The 20,615-nt window shown below is 38.2% G+C and overlaps 1 protein-coding gene across 8 annotated transcripts in view; it reads right to left on the bottom strand.

Moving 5' to 3' along the window:
- ntrk1 (neurotrophic tyrosine kinase, receptor, type 1) overlaps window positions 1–20,615 on the bottom strand; it is a 294,126-nt gene that overhangs the window by 1,420 nt on the left and 272,091 nt on the right. For all 8 annotated transcript variants that reach the window (XM_062029188.1, XM_062029191.1, XM_062029186.1 and 5 more), the window contains one exon: window positions 1–962. This exon is cut by the window's left edge and continues 1,420 nt beyond it. In XM_062029188.1, the coding sequence (XP_061885172.1) occupies window positions 777–962 (186 nt within the window). In that variant the 3' untranslated portion in view covers window positions 1–776. The remainder of the gene's footprint in view (window positions 963–20,615) is intronic.

Genomic DNA, 20,615 nt, shown 5'->3' with positions numbered 1-20,615 from the left:
TTATGTTGCAAGCTACATTTTTTTCGTACATAAAAGTCGGATTTCTGAAAGCAAAACCCAAATTCTCACATTGGCTCGGAGATTCCAATTTATTAATACAATCCGGGAAAATGGTTAAAAATAGAAAAGCCCTTAAATGATTATCTTTACTGGAGGAATTTAAGTTGCTTTAGACAAACAAGTCCATTGTTTTATTTACATAATGTACATAGATTTGTATTTGTTTTGTCACTTTGTTTGTATGAGGATTGTTTTTAACTGGATTTATTACGTCAATTGCTCAGCCTGTTGTAAAATATCGAAACAAAATTATTGAATTGTATTGAAGTGCCTCAGTTTGTTTACACATTGGAAAAAAATTCAGATGTGTAGCGAAGCCTAACCACCCCCAAAGTGGCGGTCTCATCTAGCTCGGGCTTGATTTTCCTCGCGTCGTGGACGAGCTCCGACACGCGCAATTTTTATGACGTCATGTTTTGAGTTTGGCGTCTCGCAACTGAAGTGGTGTGTATTGTTTGAAGCTCCTCGGAGGAAACGCGGCGGAAGAAGACATGAACTCTCGAGGGAAAAGCAGCAAAGAAAATGCGTGCAAGTTGAAAAATTGTCCTGTAGACGTTTGGAATCGGCGTCATATCAAAAAGTCGTCTGCCGGGTGAGAGTCTCTCGTCCTGAGGGAGGCGGAGTTCCACTCGCAGCCTGCGGGACCGTCGGTCAGTTTCCTTGCCTTTCGTCTTCCTTAAACGCTTTGCTAGCGGTAAACATTGACCCCGCCCCCACTAACCCAGGATGTCCAAGTAGACGGGGGGGTTCTTGACCAGGGTCAGCAGGCGACTGTGCAGGTCCTTGATGACCATCCTCTGCTGAGGCTCCCTCTGCCAGCAGCCCTGCATCAGCAGGTACACCTCCTTGGGACAGGTACGTGGTCTCTCCAGCTCACGGCCCTGCGTGATGCACTCGATGGCCTGCGGGGGGGGCGAGTGACAGTCACCTTCTCTCAAGCTAATGTCGGCTTTCCTGCTCGGGTGCTTTTGAAAACGCCATCTTTGCTTTTTGGAGCAACGGCAAGAATTACAGCTTGAAAACGAGGCGGTCTGAGTCTGGATCCACACGAATGTTACCAGTTCTTCAAATTGCTTGTTCCAAGACAACTAAAGTAACCTTTAGTTACTTTAAAATGCTAACATATGCCACATGCAATAATATGCTACACGCTAACATATGTAACATGCTAAGTCCCGAAGTCTACAAATAAAACAGAGGCCATATGTTAAGGCAATGATCCTGTATTTGACAGGAATGCTCTGTTGTTGTTGTTTTTTTAGAAATTTAGAGCAAAAACTTAGTCAAAGATCCTGTATTTGACAGGCGAGCTCTGCTGTTTTTTTTAGGCGTTTACAGCAAAAACCTGGCCTAATGTCATGTATTTGACAGGGGTGCTCTGTTGTTTTTAGGAATTTATGACAGGACTGCTCTGTTGTTTTTAGGAATCTGTGAAAAAAAAAAACTTAAGTCAAAGATCCTCTATTGTACATGTGTGCTCTGCTATTTGTAGGAATCTAAAGGAAAAAATTAGTCAAAGATCCTCTATTTTACAGGAGTACTCTGCTGTTTTTAGGAATCTATGACAACAACTTAGTCAAAGATCCTCTATTTGACAGGAGAGCTCTGCTGTTTCTAGGAATCTATGACAAAAACTTAGTCAAAGATCTTCTATTTTACATGTGTGCTCTGCTGTTTCTAGAAATCTACACGAAAAACCTAGTCAGAGATCCTCTATTTTACAGGAGTGCTCTGCTGTTTTTAGGAATCTAATGACACAAACTTAGTCAAACATCTTCTATTTGACAGGAGTGCTCTGCTGGTTTTAGAAATGTATGACAAACACTTAGTCAAAGATCCTCTATTTGACAGGAGTACTCTGTTGTTTTTAGGGAATCTATGACAAAAACTTTGTCAAAGATCTTCTATTTTACATGTGTGCTCTGCTGTTTCTAGTAATCTACACGAAAAACCCAGTCAAAGATCCTCTACAGGAATGCTCTGCAGGTTTTAGAAATTTATGACAAACTTAGTCAAAGATCCTCTATTTTACAGGAGTACTCTGCTGTTTCTGGGAATCTATGACACAAACTTAGTTTAAGATCCCCTATTTTACAAGAGTACTCTGCTGGTTTTAGGAATCTATGACAAAAACCTAGTCAGAGATCCTCTCCTAATGACGTTTTGAGACATCTCCTACAACTACAGCACCAGAATTGTGCTGCTGAAGCGAGTCTGTTTTTTGAATTTTTTTTTGTGGAAAAAAGTTTTCCCAAAAAAAGCATTTTCTGCCATTTTGAGGTTTTGTCGGGACTCCTGATGACGTTTTGAGACATCTCCTACAACTACAGCACCAGAATTGTGCTGCTGAAGCAGGTCCGTTTTTTTGAATTTTTTGTAAGGGTCCCCCCTTACGACTTTTTTGCAAAATTTTTTTTTCTTAAAATATGCATTTTCTTCCATTTTCTTACATTTACGGGTTTTGTCGGGACTCCTGATGACGTTTTAAGACATCTCCTACAACTACAGCACCAGAATTGTGCTGCTGAAGCAAGTCCGTATTTTTGAATTTTTTGTAAGGGTCCCCCCTGACGACTTTTTGGCAAACTTTTTTTTTCGTAAAATATGCATTTTCTTCCATTTTCTTACATTTACGGGTTTAGTCGGGACTCCTGATGACGTTTTGAGACATCTCCAACAACTACAGCACCAGAATTGTGCTGTTGAAGCAAGTCTGTTTTTTTGAATTTTTTGTAAGGGTCCCCCCTTACGACTTTTTTGCAAAAAAAAAAGTTCTTAAAATATGCATTTTCTTCCATTTTCTTACATTTACGGGTTTTGTCGGGACTCCTGATGACGTTTTAAAACATCTCCAACAACTACAGCACCAGAATTGTGCTGCTGAAGCAAGTCTGTTTTTTTGAATTTTTTGTAAGGGTCCCCCCTGACGAATTTTTTGCAAACTTTTTTTTTTCGTAAAATATCCATTTTCTTACATTTACGGGTTTAATCGGGACTCCTGATGAAGTTTTGAGACATCTCCTACAACTACAGCACCAGAATTGTGCTGCTGAAGCAGGTCCGTTTTTTTGAATTTTTTGTAAGGGTCCCCCCTTACGACATTTTAGCAAAAAATGTTTTTCGTAAAATATGCATTTTCTTACATTTACGGGTTTTGCCGGGACTCCTGATGACGTTTTGAGACATCTCCTACAACTACAGCACCAGAATTGTGCCGCTGAAGCAAGTCTGTTTTTTGAATTTTTTTTTGTGGAAAAAAGTTTTCCCAAAAAAAGCATTTTCAGGTTTTGTCGGGACTCCTGATGACGTTTTGAGACATCTCCTACAACTACAGCACCAGAATTGTGCTGCTGAAGCAAGTCTGTTTTTTTGAATTTTTTGTAAGGGTCCCCCCTGACGACTTTTTTGCAAACTTTTTTTTTCGTAAAATATGCATTTTATTACATTTACGGGTTTAATCGGGACTCCTGATGACGTTTTAAGACATCTCCTACAACTACAGCACCAGAATTGTGCCGCTGAAGCGAGTCTGTTTTTTGAATTTTTTTTTGTGGAAAAAAGTTTTCCCAAAAAAAGCATTTTCTGCCATTTTGAGGTTTTGTCGGGACTCCTGATGACGTTTTGAGACATCTCCTACAACTACAGCACCAGAATTGTGCTGCTGAAGCAGGTCCGTTTTTTTGAATTTTTTGTAAGGGTCCCCCCTTACGACTTTTTTGCAAAATTTTTTTTTCTTAAAATATGCATTTTCTTCCATTTTCTTACATTTACGGGTTTAGTCGGGACTCCTGATGACGTTTTGAGACATCTCCAACAACTACAGCACCAGAATTGTGCTGCTGAAGCAGGTCCGTTTTTTTGAATTTTTTGTAAGGGTCCCCCCTTACGACATTTTAGCAAAAAATGTTTTTCGTAAAATATGCATTTTCTTACATTTACGGGTTTTGCCGGGACTCCTGATGACGTTTTGAGACATCTCCTACAACTACAGCACCAGAATTGTGCTGCTGAAGCAAGTCTGTTTTTTGAATTTTTTTTTGTGGAAAAAAGTTTTCCCAAAAAAAGCATTTTCTGCCATTTTGAGGTTTTGTCGGGACTCCTGATGACGTTTTGAGACATCTCCAACAACTACAGCACCAGAATTGTGCTGCTGAAGCAGGTCCGTTTTTTCGAATTTTTTGTAAGGGTCCCCCCTTACGACTTTTTTGCAAAAAAAAATGTTCTTAAAATATGCATTTTCTTCCATTTTCTTACATTTACGGGTTTTGTCGGGACTCCTGATGACGTTTTAAGACATCTCCTACAACTACAGCACCAGAATTGTGCTGCTGAAGCAAGTCCGTATTTTTGAATTTTTTGTAAGGGTCCCCCCTGACGACTTTTTGGCAAACTTTTTTTTCGTAAAATATGCATTTTCTTCCATTTTCTTACATTTACGGGTTTAGTCAGGACTCCTGATGACGGTTTGAGACATCTCCTACAACTACAGCACCAGAATTGTGCTGCTGAAGCAAGTCTGTTTTTTGAATTTTTTTTTGTGGAAAAAAGTTTTCCCAAAAAAAGCATTTTCTGCCATTTTGAGGTTTTGTCGGGACTCCTGATGACGTTTTGAGACATCTCCAACAACTACAGCACCAGAATTGTGCTGCTGAAGCAGGTCCGTTTTTTCGAATTTTTTGTAAGGGTCCCCCCTTACGACTTTTTTGCAAAAAAAAATGTTCTTAAAATATGCATTTTCTTCCATTTTCTTACATTTACGGGTTTTGTCGGGACTCCTGATGACGTTTTGAGACATCTCCTACAACTACAGCACCAGAATTGTGCTGCTGAAGCAAGTCTGTTTTTTGAATTTTTTTTTGTGGAAAAAAGTTTTCCCAAAAAAAGCATTTTCTGCCATTTTGAGGTTTTGTCGGGACTCCTGATGACGTTTTGAGACATCTCCTACAACTACAGCACCAGAATTGTGCTGCTGAAGCAAGTCCGTATTTTTGAATTTTTTATAAGGGTCCCCCCTGACGACTTTTTTGCAAACTTTTTTTTTCGTAAAATATGCATTTTCTTCCATTTTCTTCCATTTACGGGTTTAGTCGGGACTCCTGATGACGTTTTGAGACATCTCCTACAACTACAGCACCAGAATTGTGCTGCTGAAGCGAGTCTGTTTTTTGAAATTTTTTTTGTGGAAAAAAGTTTTCCCAAAAAAAGCATTTTCTGCCATTTTGAGGTTTTGTCGGGACTCCTGATGACGTTTTGAGACATCTCCTACAACTACAGCACCAGAATTGTGCTGCTGAAGCAGGTCCGTTTTTTTGAATTTTTTGTAAGGGTCCCCCCTGACGACTTTTTTGCAAAATTTTTTTTTCTTAAAATATGCATTTTCTTCCATTTTCTTACATTTACGGGTTTTGTCGGGACTCCTGATGACGTTTTAAGACATTTCCTACAACTACAGCACCAGAATTGTGCTGCTGAAGCAAGTCCGTATTTTTGAATTTTTTGTAAGGGTCCCCCCTGACGACTTTTTGGCAAACTTTTTTTTTCGTAAAATATGCATTTTCTTCCATTTTCTTACATTTACGGGTTTAGTCGGGACTCCTGATGACGTTTTGAGACATCTCCAACAACTACAGCACCAGAATTGTGCTGCTGAAGCAGGTCCGTTTTTTTGAATTTTTTGTAAGGGTCCCCCCTTACGACTTTTTTGCAAAAAAAAAAGTTCTTAAAATATGCATTTTCTTCCATTTTCTTACATTTACGGGTTTAGTCGGGACTCCTGATGACGTTTTAAGACATCTCCTACAACTACAGCACCAGAATTGTGCTGTTGAAGCAAGTCTGTTTTTTTGAATTTTTTGTAAGGGTCCCCCCTTACGACTTTTTTGCAAAAAAAAAAAGTTCTTAAAATATGCATTTTCTTCCATTTTCTTACATTTACGGGTTTTGTCGGGACTCCTGATGACGTTTTAAAACATCTCCAACAACTACAGCACCAGAATTGTGCTGCTGAAGCAAGTCCGTATTTTTGAATTTTTTATAAGGGTCCCCCCTTACGACTTTTTTGCAAACTTTTTTTTTCGTAAAATATGCATTTTCTTCCATTTTCTTCCATTTACGGGTTTAGTCGGGACTCCTGATGACGTTTTGAGACATCTCCAACAACTACAGCACCAGAATTGTGCTGCTGAAGCAAATCCGTATTTTTGAATTTTTTGTAAGGGTCCCCCCTGACGACTTTTTTGCAAACTTTTTTTTTCGTAAAATATGCATTTTCTTCCATTTTCTTACATTTACGGGTTTAATCGGGACTCCTGATGACGTTTTGAGACATCTCCTACAACTACAGCACCAGAATTGTGCTGCTGAAGCAGGTCCGTTTTTTTGAATTTTTTGTAAGGGTCCCCCCTTACGACTTTTTTGCAAAAAATTTTTTTCTTAAAATATGCATTTTCTTCCATTTTCTTACATTTACGGGTTTAATCGGGACTCCTGATGACGTTTTGAGACATCTCCAACAACTACAGCACCAGAATTGTGCTGCTGAAGCAGGTCCGTTTTTTTGAATTTTTTGTAAGGGTGCCTGCCCCCTTACGACATTTTAGCAAAAAATGTTTTTCGTAAAATATGCATTTTCTTACATTTACGGGTTTTGCCGGGACTCCTGATGACGTTTTAAAACATCTCCTACAACTACAGTACCAGAATTGTGCTGCTGAAGCAAGTCTGTTTTTTGAATTTTTTTTTGTGGAAAAAAGTTTTCCCAAAAAAAGCATTTTCTGCCATTTTGAGGTTTTGTCGGGACTCCTGATGACGTTTTGAGACATCTCCTACAACTACAGCACCAGAATTGTGCTGCTGAAGCAAATCCGTATTTTTGAATTTTTTGTAAGGGTCCCCCCTGACGACTTTTTTGCAAACTTTTTTTTTCGTAAAATATGCATTTTCTTCCATTTTCTTACATTTACGGGTTTAGTCGGGACTCCTGATGACGTTTTAAGACATCTCCAACAACTACAGCACCAGAATTGTGCTGCTGAAGCAAGTCTGTTTTTTTGAATTTTTTGTAAGGGTCCCCCCTGACGACTTTTTTGCAAACTTTTTTTTTCCGTAAAATATCCATTTTCTTACATTTACGGGTTTAATCGGGACTCCTGATGACGTTTTGAGACATCTCCTACAACTACAGCACCAGAATTGTGCTGCTGAAGCAGGTCCGTTTTTTTGAATTTTTTGGAAGGGTCCCCCCTTACGACTTTTTTGCAAAAAAAAAAGTTCTTAAAATATGCATTTTCTTCCATTTTCTTACATTTACGGGTTTAGTCGGGACTCCTGATGACGTTTTAAGACATCTCCTACAACTACAGCACCAGAATTGTGCTGTTGAAGCAAGTCTGTTTTTTTGAATTTTTTGTAAGGGTCCCCCCTTACGACTTTTTTGCAAAAAAAAAAAGTTCTTAAAATATGCATTTTCTTCCATTTTCTTACATTTACGGGTTTTGTCGGGACTCCTGATGACGTTTTAAAACATCTCCAACAACTACAGCACCAGAATTGTGCTGCTGAAGCAAGTCTGTTTTTTTGAATTTTTTGTAAGGGTCCCCCCTGACGAATTTTTTGCAAACTTTTTTTTTTCGTAAAATATCCATTTTCTTACATTTACGGGTTTAATCGGGACTCCTGATGACGTTTTGAGACATCTCCTACAACTACAGCACCAGAATTGTGCTGCTGAAGCAAGTCCGTATTTTTGAATTTTTTGTAAGGGTCCCCCCTTACGACTTTTTTGCAAACTTTTTTTTTCGTAAAATATCCATTTTCTTCCATTTACGGGTTTAATCGGGACTCCTGATGAAGTTTTGAGACATCTCCTACAACTACAGCACCAGAATTGTGCTGCTGAAGCAGGTCCGTTTTTTTGAATTTTTTGTAAGGGTCCCCCCTTACGACATTTTAGCAAAAAATGTTTTTCGTAAAATATGCATTTTCTTACATTTACGGGTTTAGTCGGGACTCCTGATGACGTTTTGAGACATCTCCTACAACTACAGCACCAGAATTGTGCTGCTGAAGCAAGTCTGTTTTTTGAATTTTTTTTTGTGGAAAAAAGTTTTCCCAAAAAAAGCATTTTCTGCCATTTTGAGGTTTTGTCGGGACTCCTGATGACGTTTTGAGACATCTCCAACAACTACAGCACCAGAATTGTGCTGCTGAAGCAGGTCCGTTTTTTTGAATTTTTTGTAAGGGTCCCCCCTTACGACTTTTTTGCAAAAAAAAATGTTCTTAAAATATGCATTTTCTTCCATTTTCTTACATTTACGGGTTTTGTCGGGACTCCTGATGACGTTTTGAGACATCTCCAACAACTACAGTACCAGAATTGTGCTGCTGAAGCAAGTCTGTTTTTTGAATTTTTTTTTGTGGAAAAAAGTTTTCCCAAAAAAAGCATTTTCTGCCATTTTGAGGTTTTGTCGGGACTCCTGATGACGTTTTGAGACATCTCCAACAACTACAGCACCAGAATTGTGCTGCTGAAGCAGGTCCGTTTTTTTGAATTTTTTGTAAGGGTCCCCCCTGACGACTTTTTGGCAAACTTTTTTTTCGTAAAATATGCATTTTCTTCCATTTTCTTACATTTACGGGTTTAGTCAGGACTCCTGATGACGGTTTGAGACATCTCCTACAACTACAGCACCAGAATTGTGCTGCTGAAGCAAGTCTGTTTTTTGAATTTTTTTTTGTGGAAAAAAGTTTTCCCAAAAAAAGCATTTTCTGCCATTTTGAGGTTTTGTCGGGACTCCTGATGACGTTTTGAGACATCTCCTACAACTACAGCACCAGAATTGTGCTGCTGAAGCAAATCCGTATTTTTGAATTTTTTGTAAGGGTCCCCCCTGACGACTTTTTTGCAAACTTTTTTTTTCGTAAAATATGCATTTTCTTCCATTTTCTTCCATTTACGGGTTTAGTCGGGACTCCTGATGACGTTTTGAGACATCTCCAACAACTACAGCACCAGAATTGTGCTGCTGAAGCAAATCCGTATTTTTGAATTTTTTGTAAGGGTCCCCCCTGACGACTTTTTTGCAAACTTTTTTTTTCGTAAAATATGCATTTTCTTCCATTTTCTTACATTTACGGGTTTAGTCGGGACTCCTGATGACGTTTTAAAACATCTCCTACAACTACAGCACCAGAATTGTGCTGCTGAAGCAAGTCTGTTTTTTTGAATTTTTTGTAAGGGTCCCCCCTGACGACTTTTTTGCAAACTTTTTTTTTTCGTAAAATATCCATTTTCTTACATTTACGGGTTTAATCGGGACTCCTGATGACGTTTTGAGACATCTCCTACAACTACAGCACCAGAATTGTGCTGCTGAAGCAAGTCTGTTTTTTTGAATTTTTTGTAAGGGTCCCCCCTTACGACTTTTTTGCAAAAAAAAAAGTTCTTAAAATATGCATTTTCTTCCATTTTCTTCCATTTACGGGTTTAGTCGGGACTCCTGATGACGTTTTGAGACATCTCCAACAACTACAGCACCAAAATTGTGCTGCTGAAGCAAGTCTGTTTTTTTGAATTTTTTGTAAGGGTCCCCCCTGACGACTTTTTTGCAAACTTTTTTTTTTCGTAAAATATCCATTTTCTTACATTTACGGGTTTAATCGGGACTCCTGATGACGTTTTGAGACATCTCCTACAACTACAGCACCAGAATTGTGCTGCTGAAGCAAGTCTGTTTTTTTGAATTTTTTGTAAGGGTCCCCCCTTACGACTTTTTTGCAAAAAAAAAAGTTCTTAAAATATGCATTTTCTTCCATTTTCTTCCATTTACGGGTTTAGTCGGGACTCCTGATGACGTTTTAAAACATCTCCTACAACTACAGCACCAGAATTGTGCTGCTGTAGCAAGTCCGTATTTTTGAACTTTTTGTAAGGGTCCCCCCTGACGACTTTTTGGCAAACTTTTTTTTTCGTAAAATATGCATTTTCTTCCATTTTCTTACATTTACGGGTTTAGTCGGGACTCCTGATGACGTTTTAAGACATCTCCTACAACTACAGCACCAGAATTGTGCTGCTGAAGCAAGTCTGTTTTTTTGAATTTTTTGTAAGGGTCCCCTTACGACTTTTTTTCAAAAAAAAAAGTTCTTAAAATATGCATTTTCTTCCATTTTCTTACATTTACGGGTTTAGTCGGGACTCCTGATGACGTTTTAAGACATCTCCTACAACTACAGCACCAGAATTGTGCTGTTGAAGCAAGTCTGTTTTTTTGAATTTTTTGTAAGGGCCCCCCCTGACGACTTTTTTGCAAAAAAAAAAGTTCTTAAAATATGCATTTTCTTCCATTTTCTTACATTTACGGGTTTTGTCGGGACTCCTGATGACGTTTTAAAACATCTCCTACAACTACAGTACCAGAATTGTGCTGCTGAAGCAAGTCTGTTTTTTTGAATTTTTTGTAAGGGTCCCCCCTTACGACTTTTTTGAAAAAAAAAAAAGTTCTTAAAATATGCATTTTCTTCCATTTTCTTACATTTACGGGTTTTGTCGGGACTCCTGATGACGTTTTAAAACATCTCCTACAACTACAGCACCAGAATTGTGCTGCTGAAGCAAGTCCGTATTTTTTAATTTTTTGTAAGGGTCCCCCCTGACGACTTTTTGGCAAACTTTTTTTTTCGTAAAATATGCATTTTCTTCCATTTTCTTACATTTACAGGTTTAGTCGGGACTCCTGATGACGTTTTAAGACATCTCCTACAACTACAGCACCAGAATTGTGCTGCTGAAGCAAGTCTGTTTTTTTGAATTTTTTGTAAGGGTCCCCCCTTACGACTTTTTTGCAAAAAAAAAAGTTCTTAAAATATGCATTTTCTTCCATTTTCTTACATTTACGGGTTTAGTCGGGACTCCTGATGACGTTTTAAGACATCTCCTACAACTACAGCACCAGAATTGTGCTGCTGAAGCAAGTCTGTTTTTTGAATTTTTTTTTGTGGAAAAAAGTTTTCCCAAAAAAAGCATTTTCTGCCATTTTGAGGTTTTGTCGGGACTCCTGATGACGTTTTGAGACATCTCCTACAACTACAGCACCAGAATTGTGCTGCTGAAGCAGGTCCGTTTTTTTGAATTTTTTGTAAGGGTCCCCCCTGACGACATTTTAGCAAAAAATGTTTTTCGTAAAATATGCATTTTCTTACATTTACGGGTTTTGCCGGGACTCCTGATGACGTTTTGAGACATCTCCTACAACTACAGCACCAGAATTGTGCTGCTGAAGCAAGTCTGTTTTTTTAAAAAATTTTTGTGGAAAAAAGTTTTCCCAAAAAAAGCATTTTCTGCCATTTTGAGGTTTTGTCGGGACTCCTGATGACGTTTTAAAACATCTCCTACAACTACAGCACCAGAATTGTGCTGCTGAAGCAAGTCCGTATTTTTGAATTTTTTGTAAGGGTCCCCCCTGACGACTTTTTGGCAAACTTTTTTTTCCGTAAAATATGCATTTTCTTCCATTTTCTTACATTTACGGGTTTAGTCGGGACTCCTGATGACGTTTTAAGACATCTCCTACAACTACAGCACCAGAATTGTGCTGCTGAAGCAAGTCTGTTTTTTTGAATTTTTTGTAAGGGTCCCCCCTTACGACTTTTTTGCAAAAAAAAAAGTTCTTAAAATATGCATTTTCTTCCATTTTCTTACATTTACGGGTTTAGTCGGGACTCCTGATGACGTTTTGAGACATCTCCTACAACTACAGCACCAGAATTGTGCTGCTGAAGCAAGTCCGTATTTTTGAATTTTTTGTAAGGGTCCCCCCTTACGACTTTTTTGCAAAAAAAAAAGTTCTTAAAATATGCATTTTCTTCCATTTTCTTACATTTACGGGTTTTGTCGGGACTCCTGATGACGTTTTAAAACATCTCCTACAACTACAGCACCAGAATTGTGCTGCTGAAGCAAGTCCGTATTTTTGAATTTTTTGTAAGGGTCCCCCCTGACGACTTTTTGGCAAACTTTTTTTTTCGTAAAATATGCATTTTCTTCCATTTTCTTACATTTACGGGTTTAGTCGGGACTCCTGATGACGTTTTCAGACATCTCCTACAACTACAGCACCAGAATTGTGCTGCTGAAGCAAGTCCGTATTTTTGAAGTTTTTGTAAGGGTCCCCCCTTACGACTTTTTTGCAAAAAAAAAGTTCTTAAAATATGCATTTTCTTCCATTTTCTTACATTTACGGGTTTTGTCGGGACTCCTGATGACGTTTTAAAACATCTCCTACAACTACAGCACCAGAATTGTGCTGCTGAAGCAAGTCCGTATTTTTGAATTTTTTGTAAGGGTCCCCCCTGACGACTTTTTGGCAAACTTTTTTTTTCGTAAAATATGCATTTTCTTCCATTTTCTTCCATTTACGGGTTTAGTCGGGACTCCTGATGACGTTTTGAGACATCTCCAACAACTACAGCACCAGAAATGTGCTGCTGAAGCAAGTCCGTATTTTTGAATTTTTTGTAAGGGTCCCCCCTGACGACTTTTTGGCAAACTTTTTTTTTCGTAAAATATGCATTTTCTTCCATTTTCTTACATTTACGGGTTTAGTCGGGACTCCTGATGACGTTTTGAGACATCTCCTACAACTACAGCACCAGAATTGTGCTGCTGAAGCAAGTCCGTATTTTTGAATTTTTTGTAAGGGTCCCCCCTTACGACTTTTTTGCAAAAAAAAAAGTTCTTAAAATATGCATTTTCTTCCATTTTCTTACATTTACGGGTTTAGTCGGGACTCCTGATGACGTTTTGAGACATCTCCTACAACTACAGCACCAGAATTGTGCTGCTGAAGCAAGTCTGTTTTTTTGAATTTTTTGTAAGGGTCCCCCCTTACGACTTTTTTGCAAAAAAAAAAGTTCTTAAAATATGCATTTTCTTCCATTTTCTTACATTTACGGGTTTTGTCGGGACTCCTGATGACGTTTTAAAACATCTCCTACAACTACAGCACCAGAATTGTGCTGCTGAAGCAAGTCCGTATTTTTGAATTTTTTGTAAGGGTCCCCCCTGACGACTTTTTGGCAAACTTTTTTTTTCGTAAAATATGCATTTTCTTCCATTTTCTTCCATTTACGGGTTTAGTCGGGACTCCTGATGACGTTTTGAGACATCTCCAACAACTACAGCACCAGAATTGTGCTGCTGAAGCAAGTCCGTATTTTTGAATTTTTTGTAAGGGTCCCCCCTGACGACTTTTTTGCAAACTTTTTTTTTCGTAAAATATCAATTTTCTTACATTTACGGGTTTAATCGGGACTCCTGATGACGTTTTGAGACATCTCTTACAACTACAGCACCAGAATTGTGCTGCTGAAGCAAGTCTGTTTTTTTAAATTTTTTGTAAGGGTCCCCCCTTACGACTTTTTTGCAAAAAAAAAAGTTCTTAAAATATGCATTTTCTTCCATTTTCTTCCATTTACGGGTTTTGTCGGGACTCCTGATGACGTTTTGAGACATCTCCAACAACTACAGCACCAGAATTGTGCTGCTGAAGCAAGTCCGTATTTTTGAATTTTTTGTAAGGGTCCCCCCTGACGACTTTTTTGCAAACTTTTTTTTTCGTAAAATATCAATTTTCTTACATTTACGGGTTTAATCGGGACTCCTGATGACGTTTTGAGACATCTCCTACAACTACAGCACCAGAATTGTGCTGCTGAAGCAAGTCTGTTTTTTTAAATTTTTTGTAAGGGTCCCCCCTTACGACTTTTTTGCAAAAAAAAAAGTTCTTAAAATATGCATTTTCTTCCATTTTCTTCCATTTACGGGTTTTGTCGGGACTCCTGATGACGTTTTAAGACATCTCCTACAACTACAGCACCAGAATTGTGCTGCTGAAGCAAGTCCGTATTTTTGAATTTTTTGTAAGGGTCCCCCCTGACGACTTTTTTGCAAACTTTTTTTTTCGTAAAATATGCATTTTCTTCCATTTACGGGTTTAGTCGGGACTCCTGATGACGTTTTGAGACATCTCCAACAACTACAGCACCAGAATTGTGCTGCTGAAGCAAGTCCGTATTTTTGAATTTTTTGTAAGGGTCCCCCCTGACGACTTTTTTGCAAACTTTTTTTTCCGTAAAATATGCATTTTCTTCCATTTTCTTACATTTACGGGTTTAATCGGGACTCCTGATGACGTTTTGAGACATCTCCTACAACTACAGCACCAGAATTGTGCTGCTGAAGCAAGTCTGTTTTTTGAATTTTTTTTTGTGGAAAAAAGTTTTCCCAAAAAAAGCATTTTCTGCCATTTTGAGGTTTTGTCGGGACTCCTGATGACGTTTTGAGACATCTCCTACAACTACAGCACCAGAATTGTGCTGCTGAAGCAGGTCCGTTTTTTTGAATTTTTTGTAAGGGTCCCCCCTGACGACATTTTAGCAAAAAATGTTTTTCGTAAAATATGCATTTTCTTACATTTACGGGTTTTGCCGGGACTCCTGATGACGTTTTGAGACATCTCCTACAACTACAGCACCAGAATTGTGCTGCTGAAGCAAGTCTGTTTTTTTAAAAAATTTTTGTGGAAAAAAGTTTTCCCAAAAAAAGCATTTTCTGCCATTTGGAGGTTTTGTCGGGACTCCTGATGACGTTTTAAAACATCTCCTACAACTACAGCACCAGAATTGTGCTGCTGAAGCAAGTCCGTATTTTTGAATTTTTTGTAAGGGTCCCCCCTGACGACTTTTTGGCAAACTTTTTTTTCCGTAAAATATGCATTTTCTTCCATTTTCTTACATTTACGGGTTTAGTCGGGACTCCTGATGACGTTTTAAGACATCTCCTACAACTACAGCACCAGAATTGTGCTGCTGAAGCAAGTCTGTTTTTTTGCAAAAAAAAAAGTTCTTAAAATATGCATTTTCTTCCATTTTCTTACATTTACGGGTTTAGTCGGGACTCCTGATGACGTTTTGAGACATCTCCTACAACTACAGCACCAGAATTGTGCTGCTGAAGCAAGTCCGTATTTTTGAATTTTTTGTAAGGGTCCCCCCTTACGACTTTTTTGCAAAAAAAAAAGTTCTTAAAATATGCATTTTCTTCCATTTTCTTACATTTACGGGTTTAGTCGGGACTCCTGATGACGTTTTGAGACATCTCCTACAACTACAGCACCAGAATTGTGCTGCTGAAGCATGTCTGTTTTTTTGAATTTTTTGTAAGGGTCCCCCCTTACGACTTTTTTGCAAAAAAAAAAGTTCTTAAAATATGCATTTTCTTCCATTTTCTTACATTTACGGGTTTTGTCGGGACTCCTGATGACGTTTTAAAACATCTCCTACAACTACAGCACCAGAATTGTGCTGCTGAAGCAAGTCCGTATTTTTGAATTTTTTGTAAGGGTCCCCCCTGACGACTTTTTGGCAAACTTTTTTTTTCGTAAAATATGCATTTTCTTCCATTTTCTTACATTTACGGGTTTAGTCGGGACTCCTGATGACGTTTTGAGACATCTCCTACAACTACAGCACCAGAATTGTGCTGCTGAAGCAAGTCCGTATTTTTGAATTTTTTGTAAGGGTCCCCCCTTACGACTTTTTTGCAAAAAAAAAGTTCTTAAAATATGCATTTTCTTCCATTTTCTTACATTTACGGGTTTAGTCAGGACTCCTGATGACGTTTTGAGACATCTCCTACAACTACAGCACCAGAATTGTGCTGCTGAAGCAAGTCTGTTTTTTTGAATTTTTTGTAAGGGTCCCCCCTTACGACTTTTTTGCAAAAAAAAAAGTTCTTAAAATATGCATTTTCTTCCATTTTCTTACATTTACGGGTTTTGTCGGGACTCCTGATGACGTTTTGAGACATCTCCTACAACTACAGCACCAGAATTGTGCTGCTGAAGCAAGTCCGTATTTTTGAATTTTTTGTAAGGGCCCCCCCTGACGACTTTTTTGCAAACTTTTTTTTTCGTAAAATATGCATTTTCTTCCATTTTCTTACATTTACGGGTTTAGTCGGGACTCCTGATGACGTTTTGAGACATCTCCTACAACTACAGCACCAGAATTGTGCTGCTGAAGCAAGTCTGTTTTTTTGAATTTTTTGTAAGGGTCCCCCCTTACGACTTTTTTGCAAAAAAAAAAGTTCTTAAAATATGCATTTTCTTCCATTTTCTTCCATTTACGGGTTTTGTCGGGACTCCTGATGACGTTTTAAAACATCTCCTACAACTACAGCACCAGAATTGTGCTGCTGAAGCAAGTCCGTATTTTTGAATTTTTTGTAAGGGTCCCCCCTGACGACTTTTTGGCAAACTTTTTTTTTCGTAAAATATGCATTTTCTTCCATTTTCTTCCATTTACGGGTTTAGTCGGGACTCCTGATGACGTTTTGAGACATCTCCAACAACTACAGCACCAGAATTGTGCTGCTGAAGCAAATCCGTATTTTTGAATTTTTTGTAAGGGTCCCCCCTGACGACTTTTTTGCAAACTTTTTTTTTCGTAAAATATGCATTTTCTTCCATTTTCTTACATTTACGGGTTTAATCGGGACTCCTGATGACGTTTTGAGACATCTCCTACAACTACAGCACCAGAATTGTGCTGCTGAAGCAGGTCCGTTTTTTTGAATTTTTTGTAAGGGTCCCCCCTTACGACTTTTTTGCAAAATTTTTTTTTCTTAAAATATGCATTTTCTTCCATTTTCTTACATTTACGGGTTTAATCGGGACTCCTGATGACGTTTTGAGACATCTCCAACAACTACAGCACCAGAATTGTGCTGCTGAAGCAGGTCCGTTTTTTTGAATTTTTTGTAAGGGTGCCTGCCCCCTTACGACATTTTAGCAAAAAATGTTTTTCGTAAAATATGCATTTTCTTACATTTACGGGTTTTGCCGGGACTCCTGATGACGTTTTAAAACATCTCCTACAACTACAGTACCAGAATTGTGCTGCTGAAGCAAGTCTGTTTTTTGAATTTTTTTTTGTGGAAAAAAGTTTTCCCAAAAAAAGCATTTTCTGCCATTTTGAGGTTTTGTCGGGACTCCTGATGACGTTTTGAGACATCTCCTACAACTACAGCACCAGAATTGTGCTGCTGAAGCAAATCCGTATTTTTGAATTTTTTGTAAGGGTCCCCCCTGACGACTTTTTTGCAAACTTTTTTTTTCGTAAAATATGCATTTTCTTCCATTTTCTTACATTTACGGGTTTAGTCGGGACTCCTGATGACGTTTTAAGACATCTCCAACAACTACAGCACCAGAATTGTGCTGCTGAAGCAAGTCTGTTTTTTTGAATTTTTTGTAAGGGTCCCCCCTGACGACTTTTTTGCAAACTTTTTTTTTCCGTAAAATATCCATTTTCTTACATTTACGGGTTTAATCGGGACTCCTGATGACGTTTTGAGACATCTCCTACAACTACAGCACCAGAATTGTGCTGCTGAAGCAGGTCCGTTTTTTTGAATTTTTTGGAAGGGTCCCCCCTTACGACTTTTTTGCAAAAAAAAAAGTTCTTAAAATATGCATTTTCTTCCATTTTCTTACATTTACGGGTTTAGTCGGGACTCCTGATGACGTTTTAAAACATCTCCAACAACTACAGCACCAGAATGGTGCTGCTGAAGCAAGTCTGTTTTTTTGAATTTTTTGTAAGGGTCCCCCCTGACGAATTTTTTGCAAACTTTTTTTTTTCGTAAAATATCCATTTTCTTACATTTACGGGTTTAATCGGGACTCCTGATGACGTTTTGAGACATCTCCTACAACTACAGCACCAGAATTGTGCTGCTGAAGCAAGTCTGTTTTTTTGAATTTTTTGTAAGGGTCCCCCCTTACGACATTTTAGCAAAAAATGTTTTTCGTAAAATATGCATTTTCTTACATTTACGGGTTTAGTCGGGACTCCTGATGACGTTTTGAGACATCTCCTACAACTACAGCACCAGAATTGTGCTGCTGAAGCAAGTCTGTTTTTTGAATTTTTTTTTGTGGAAAAAAGTTTTCCCAAAAAAAGCATTTTCTGCCATTTTGAGGTTTTGTCGGGACTCCTGATGACGTTTTGAGACATCTCCAACAACTACAGCACCAGAATTGTGCTGCTGAAGCAGGTCCGTTTTTTTGAATTTTTTGTAAGGGTCCCCCCTTACGACTTTTTTGCAAAAAAAAAAGTTCTTAAAATATGCATTTTCTTCCATTTTCTTACATTTACGGGTTTTGTCGGGACTCCTGATGACGTTTTGAGACATCTCCAACAACTACAGTACCAGAATTGTGCTGCTGAAGCAAGTCTGTTTTTTGAATTTTTTTTTGTGGAAAAAAGTTTTCCCAAAAAAAGCATTTTCTGCCATTTTGAGGTTTTGTCGGGACTCCTGATGACGTTTTGAGACATCTCCAACAACTACAGCACCAGAATTGTGCTGCTGAAGCAGGTCCGTTTTTTTGAATTTTTTGTAAGGGTCCCCCCTGACGACTTTTTTGCAAACTTTTTTTTTCGTAAAATATGCATTTTCTTCCATTTTCTTCCATTTACGGGTTTAGTCGGGACTCCTGATGACGTTTTGAGACATCTCCAACAACTACAGCACCAGAATTGTGCTGCTGAAGCAAATCCGTATTTTTGAATTTTTTGTAAGGGTCCCCCCTGACGACTTTTTTGCAAACTTTTTTTTTCGTAAAATATGCATTTTCTTCCATTTTCTTACATTTACGGGTTTAGTCGGGACTCCTGATGACGTTTTAAAACATCTCCTACAACTACAGCACCAGAATTGTGCTGCTGAAGCAAGTCTGTTTTTTTGAATTTTTTGTAAGGGTCCCCCCTGACGACTTTTTTGCAAACTTTTTTTTTTCGTAAAATATCCATTTTCTTACATTTACGGGTTTAATCGGGACTCCTGATGACGTTTTGAGACATCTCCTACAACTACAGCACCAGAATTGTGCTGCTGAAGCAAGTCTGTTTTTTTGAATTTTTTGTAAGGGTCCCCCCTTACGACTTTTTTGCAAAAAAAAAAGTTCTTAAAATATGCATTTTCTTCCATTTTCTTACATTTACGGGTTTAGTCGGGACTCCTGATGACGTTTTGAGACATCTCCAACAACTACAGCACCAGAATTGTGCTGTTGAAGCAAGTCTGTTTTTTTAAATTTTTTGTAAGGGTCCCCCCTGACGACTTTTTTGCAAAAAAAAAGTTCTTAAAATATGCATTTTCTTCCATTTTCTTCCATTTACGGGTTTTGTCGGGACTCCTGATGACGTTTTAAAACATCTCCTACAACTACAGCACCAGAATTGTGCTGCTGTAGCAAGTCCGTATTTTTGAACTTTTTGTAAGGGTCCCCCCTGACGACTTTTTGGCAAACTTTTTTTTTCGTAAAATATGCATTTTCTTCCATTTTCTTACATTTACGGGTTTAGTCGGGACTCCTGATGACGTTTTAAGACATCTCCTACAACTACAGCACCAGAATTGTGCTGCTGAAGCAAGTCTGTTTTTTTGAATTTTTTGTAAGGGTCCCCTTACGACTTTTTTTCAAAAAAAAAAGTTCTTAAAATATGCATTTTCTTCCATTTTCTTACATTTACGGGTTTAGTCGGGACTCCTGATGACGTTTTAAGACATCTCCTACAACTACAGCACCAGAATTGTGCTGTTGAAGCAAGTCTGTTTTTTTGAATTTTTTGTAAGGGTCCCCCCTTACGACTTTTTTGCAAAAAAAAAAGTTCTTAAAATATGCATTTTCTTCCATTTTCTTACATTTACGGGTTTTGTCGGGACTCCTGATGACGTTTTAAAACATCTCCTACAACTACAGTACCAGAATTGTGCTGCTGAAGCAAGTCTGTTTTTTTGAATTTTTTGTAAGGGTCCCCCCTTACGACTTTTTTGAAAAAAAAAAAAGTTCTTAAAATATGCATTTTCTTCCATTTTCTTACATTTACGGGTTTTGTCGGGACTCCTGATGACGTTTTAAAACATCTCCTACAACTACAGCACCAGAATTGTGCTGCTGAAGCAAGTCCGTATTTTTTAATTTTTTGTAAGGGTCCCCCCTGACGACTTTTTGGCAAACTTTTTTTTTCGTAAAATATGCATTTTCTTCCATTTTCTTACATTTACAGGTTTAGTCGGGACTCCTGATGACGTTTTAAGACATCTCCTACAACTACAGCACCAGAATTGTGCTGCTGAAGCAAGTCTGTTTTTTTGAATTTTTTGTAAGGGTCCCCCCTTACGACTTTTTTGCAAAAAAAAAAGTTCTTAAAATATGCATTTTCTTCCATTTTCTTACATTTACGGGTTTAGTCGGGACTCCTGATGACGTTTTAAGACATCTCCTACAACTACAGCACCAGAATTGTGCTGCTGAAGCAAGTCTGTTTTTTGAATTTTTTTTTGTGGAAAAAAGTTTTCCCAAAAAAAGCATTTTCTGCCATTTTGAGGTTTTGTCGGGACTCCTGATGACGTTTTGAGACATCTCCTACAACTACAGCACCAGAATTGTGCTGCTGAAGCAGGTCCGTTTTTTTGAATTTTTTGTAAGGGT

The sequence above is a fragment of the Entelurus aequoreus genome, linkage group LG20 (assembly GCF_033978785.1).
Source record: "Entelurus aequoreus isolate RoL-2023_Sb linkage group LG20, RoL_Eaeq_v1.1, whole genome shotgun sequence".
Taxonomy (NCBI): Eukaryota; Metazoa; Chordata; class Actinopteri; order Syngnathiformes; family Syngnathidae; genus Entelurus; species Entelurus aequoreus.
Note: the sequence above shows the minus strand (reverse complement) of the source record. Positions and strands in the feature narration are given on the sequence as shown.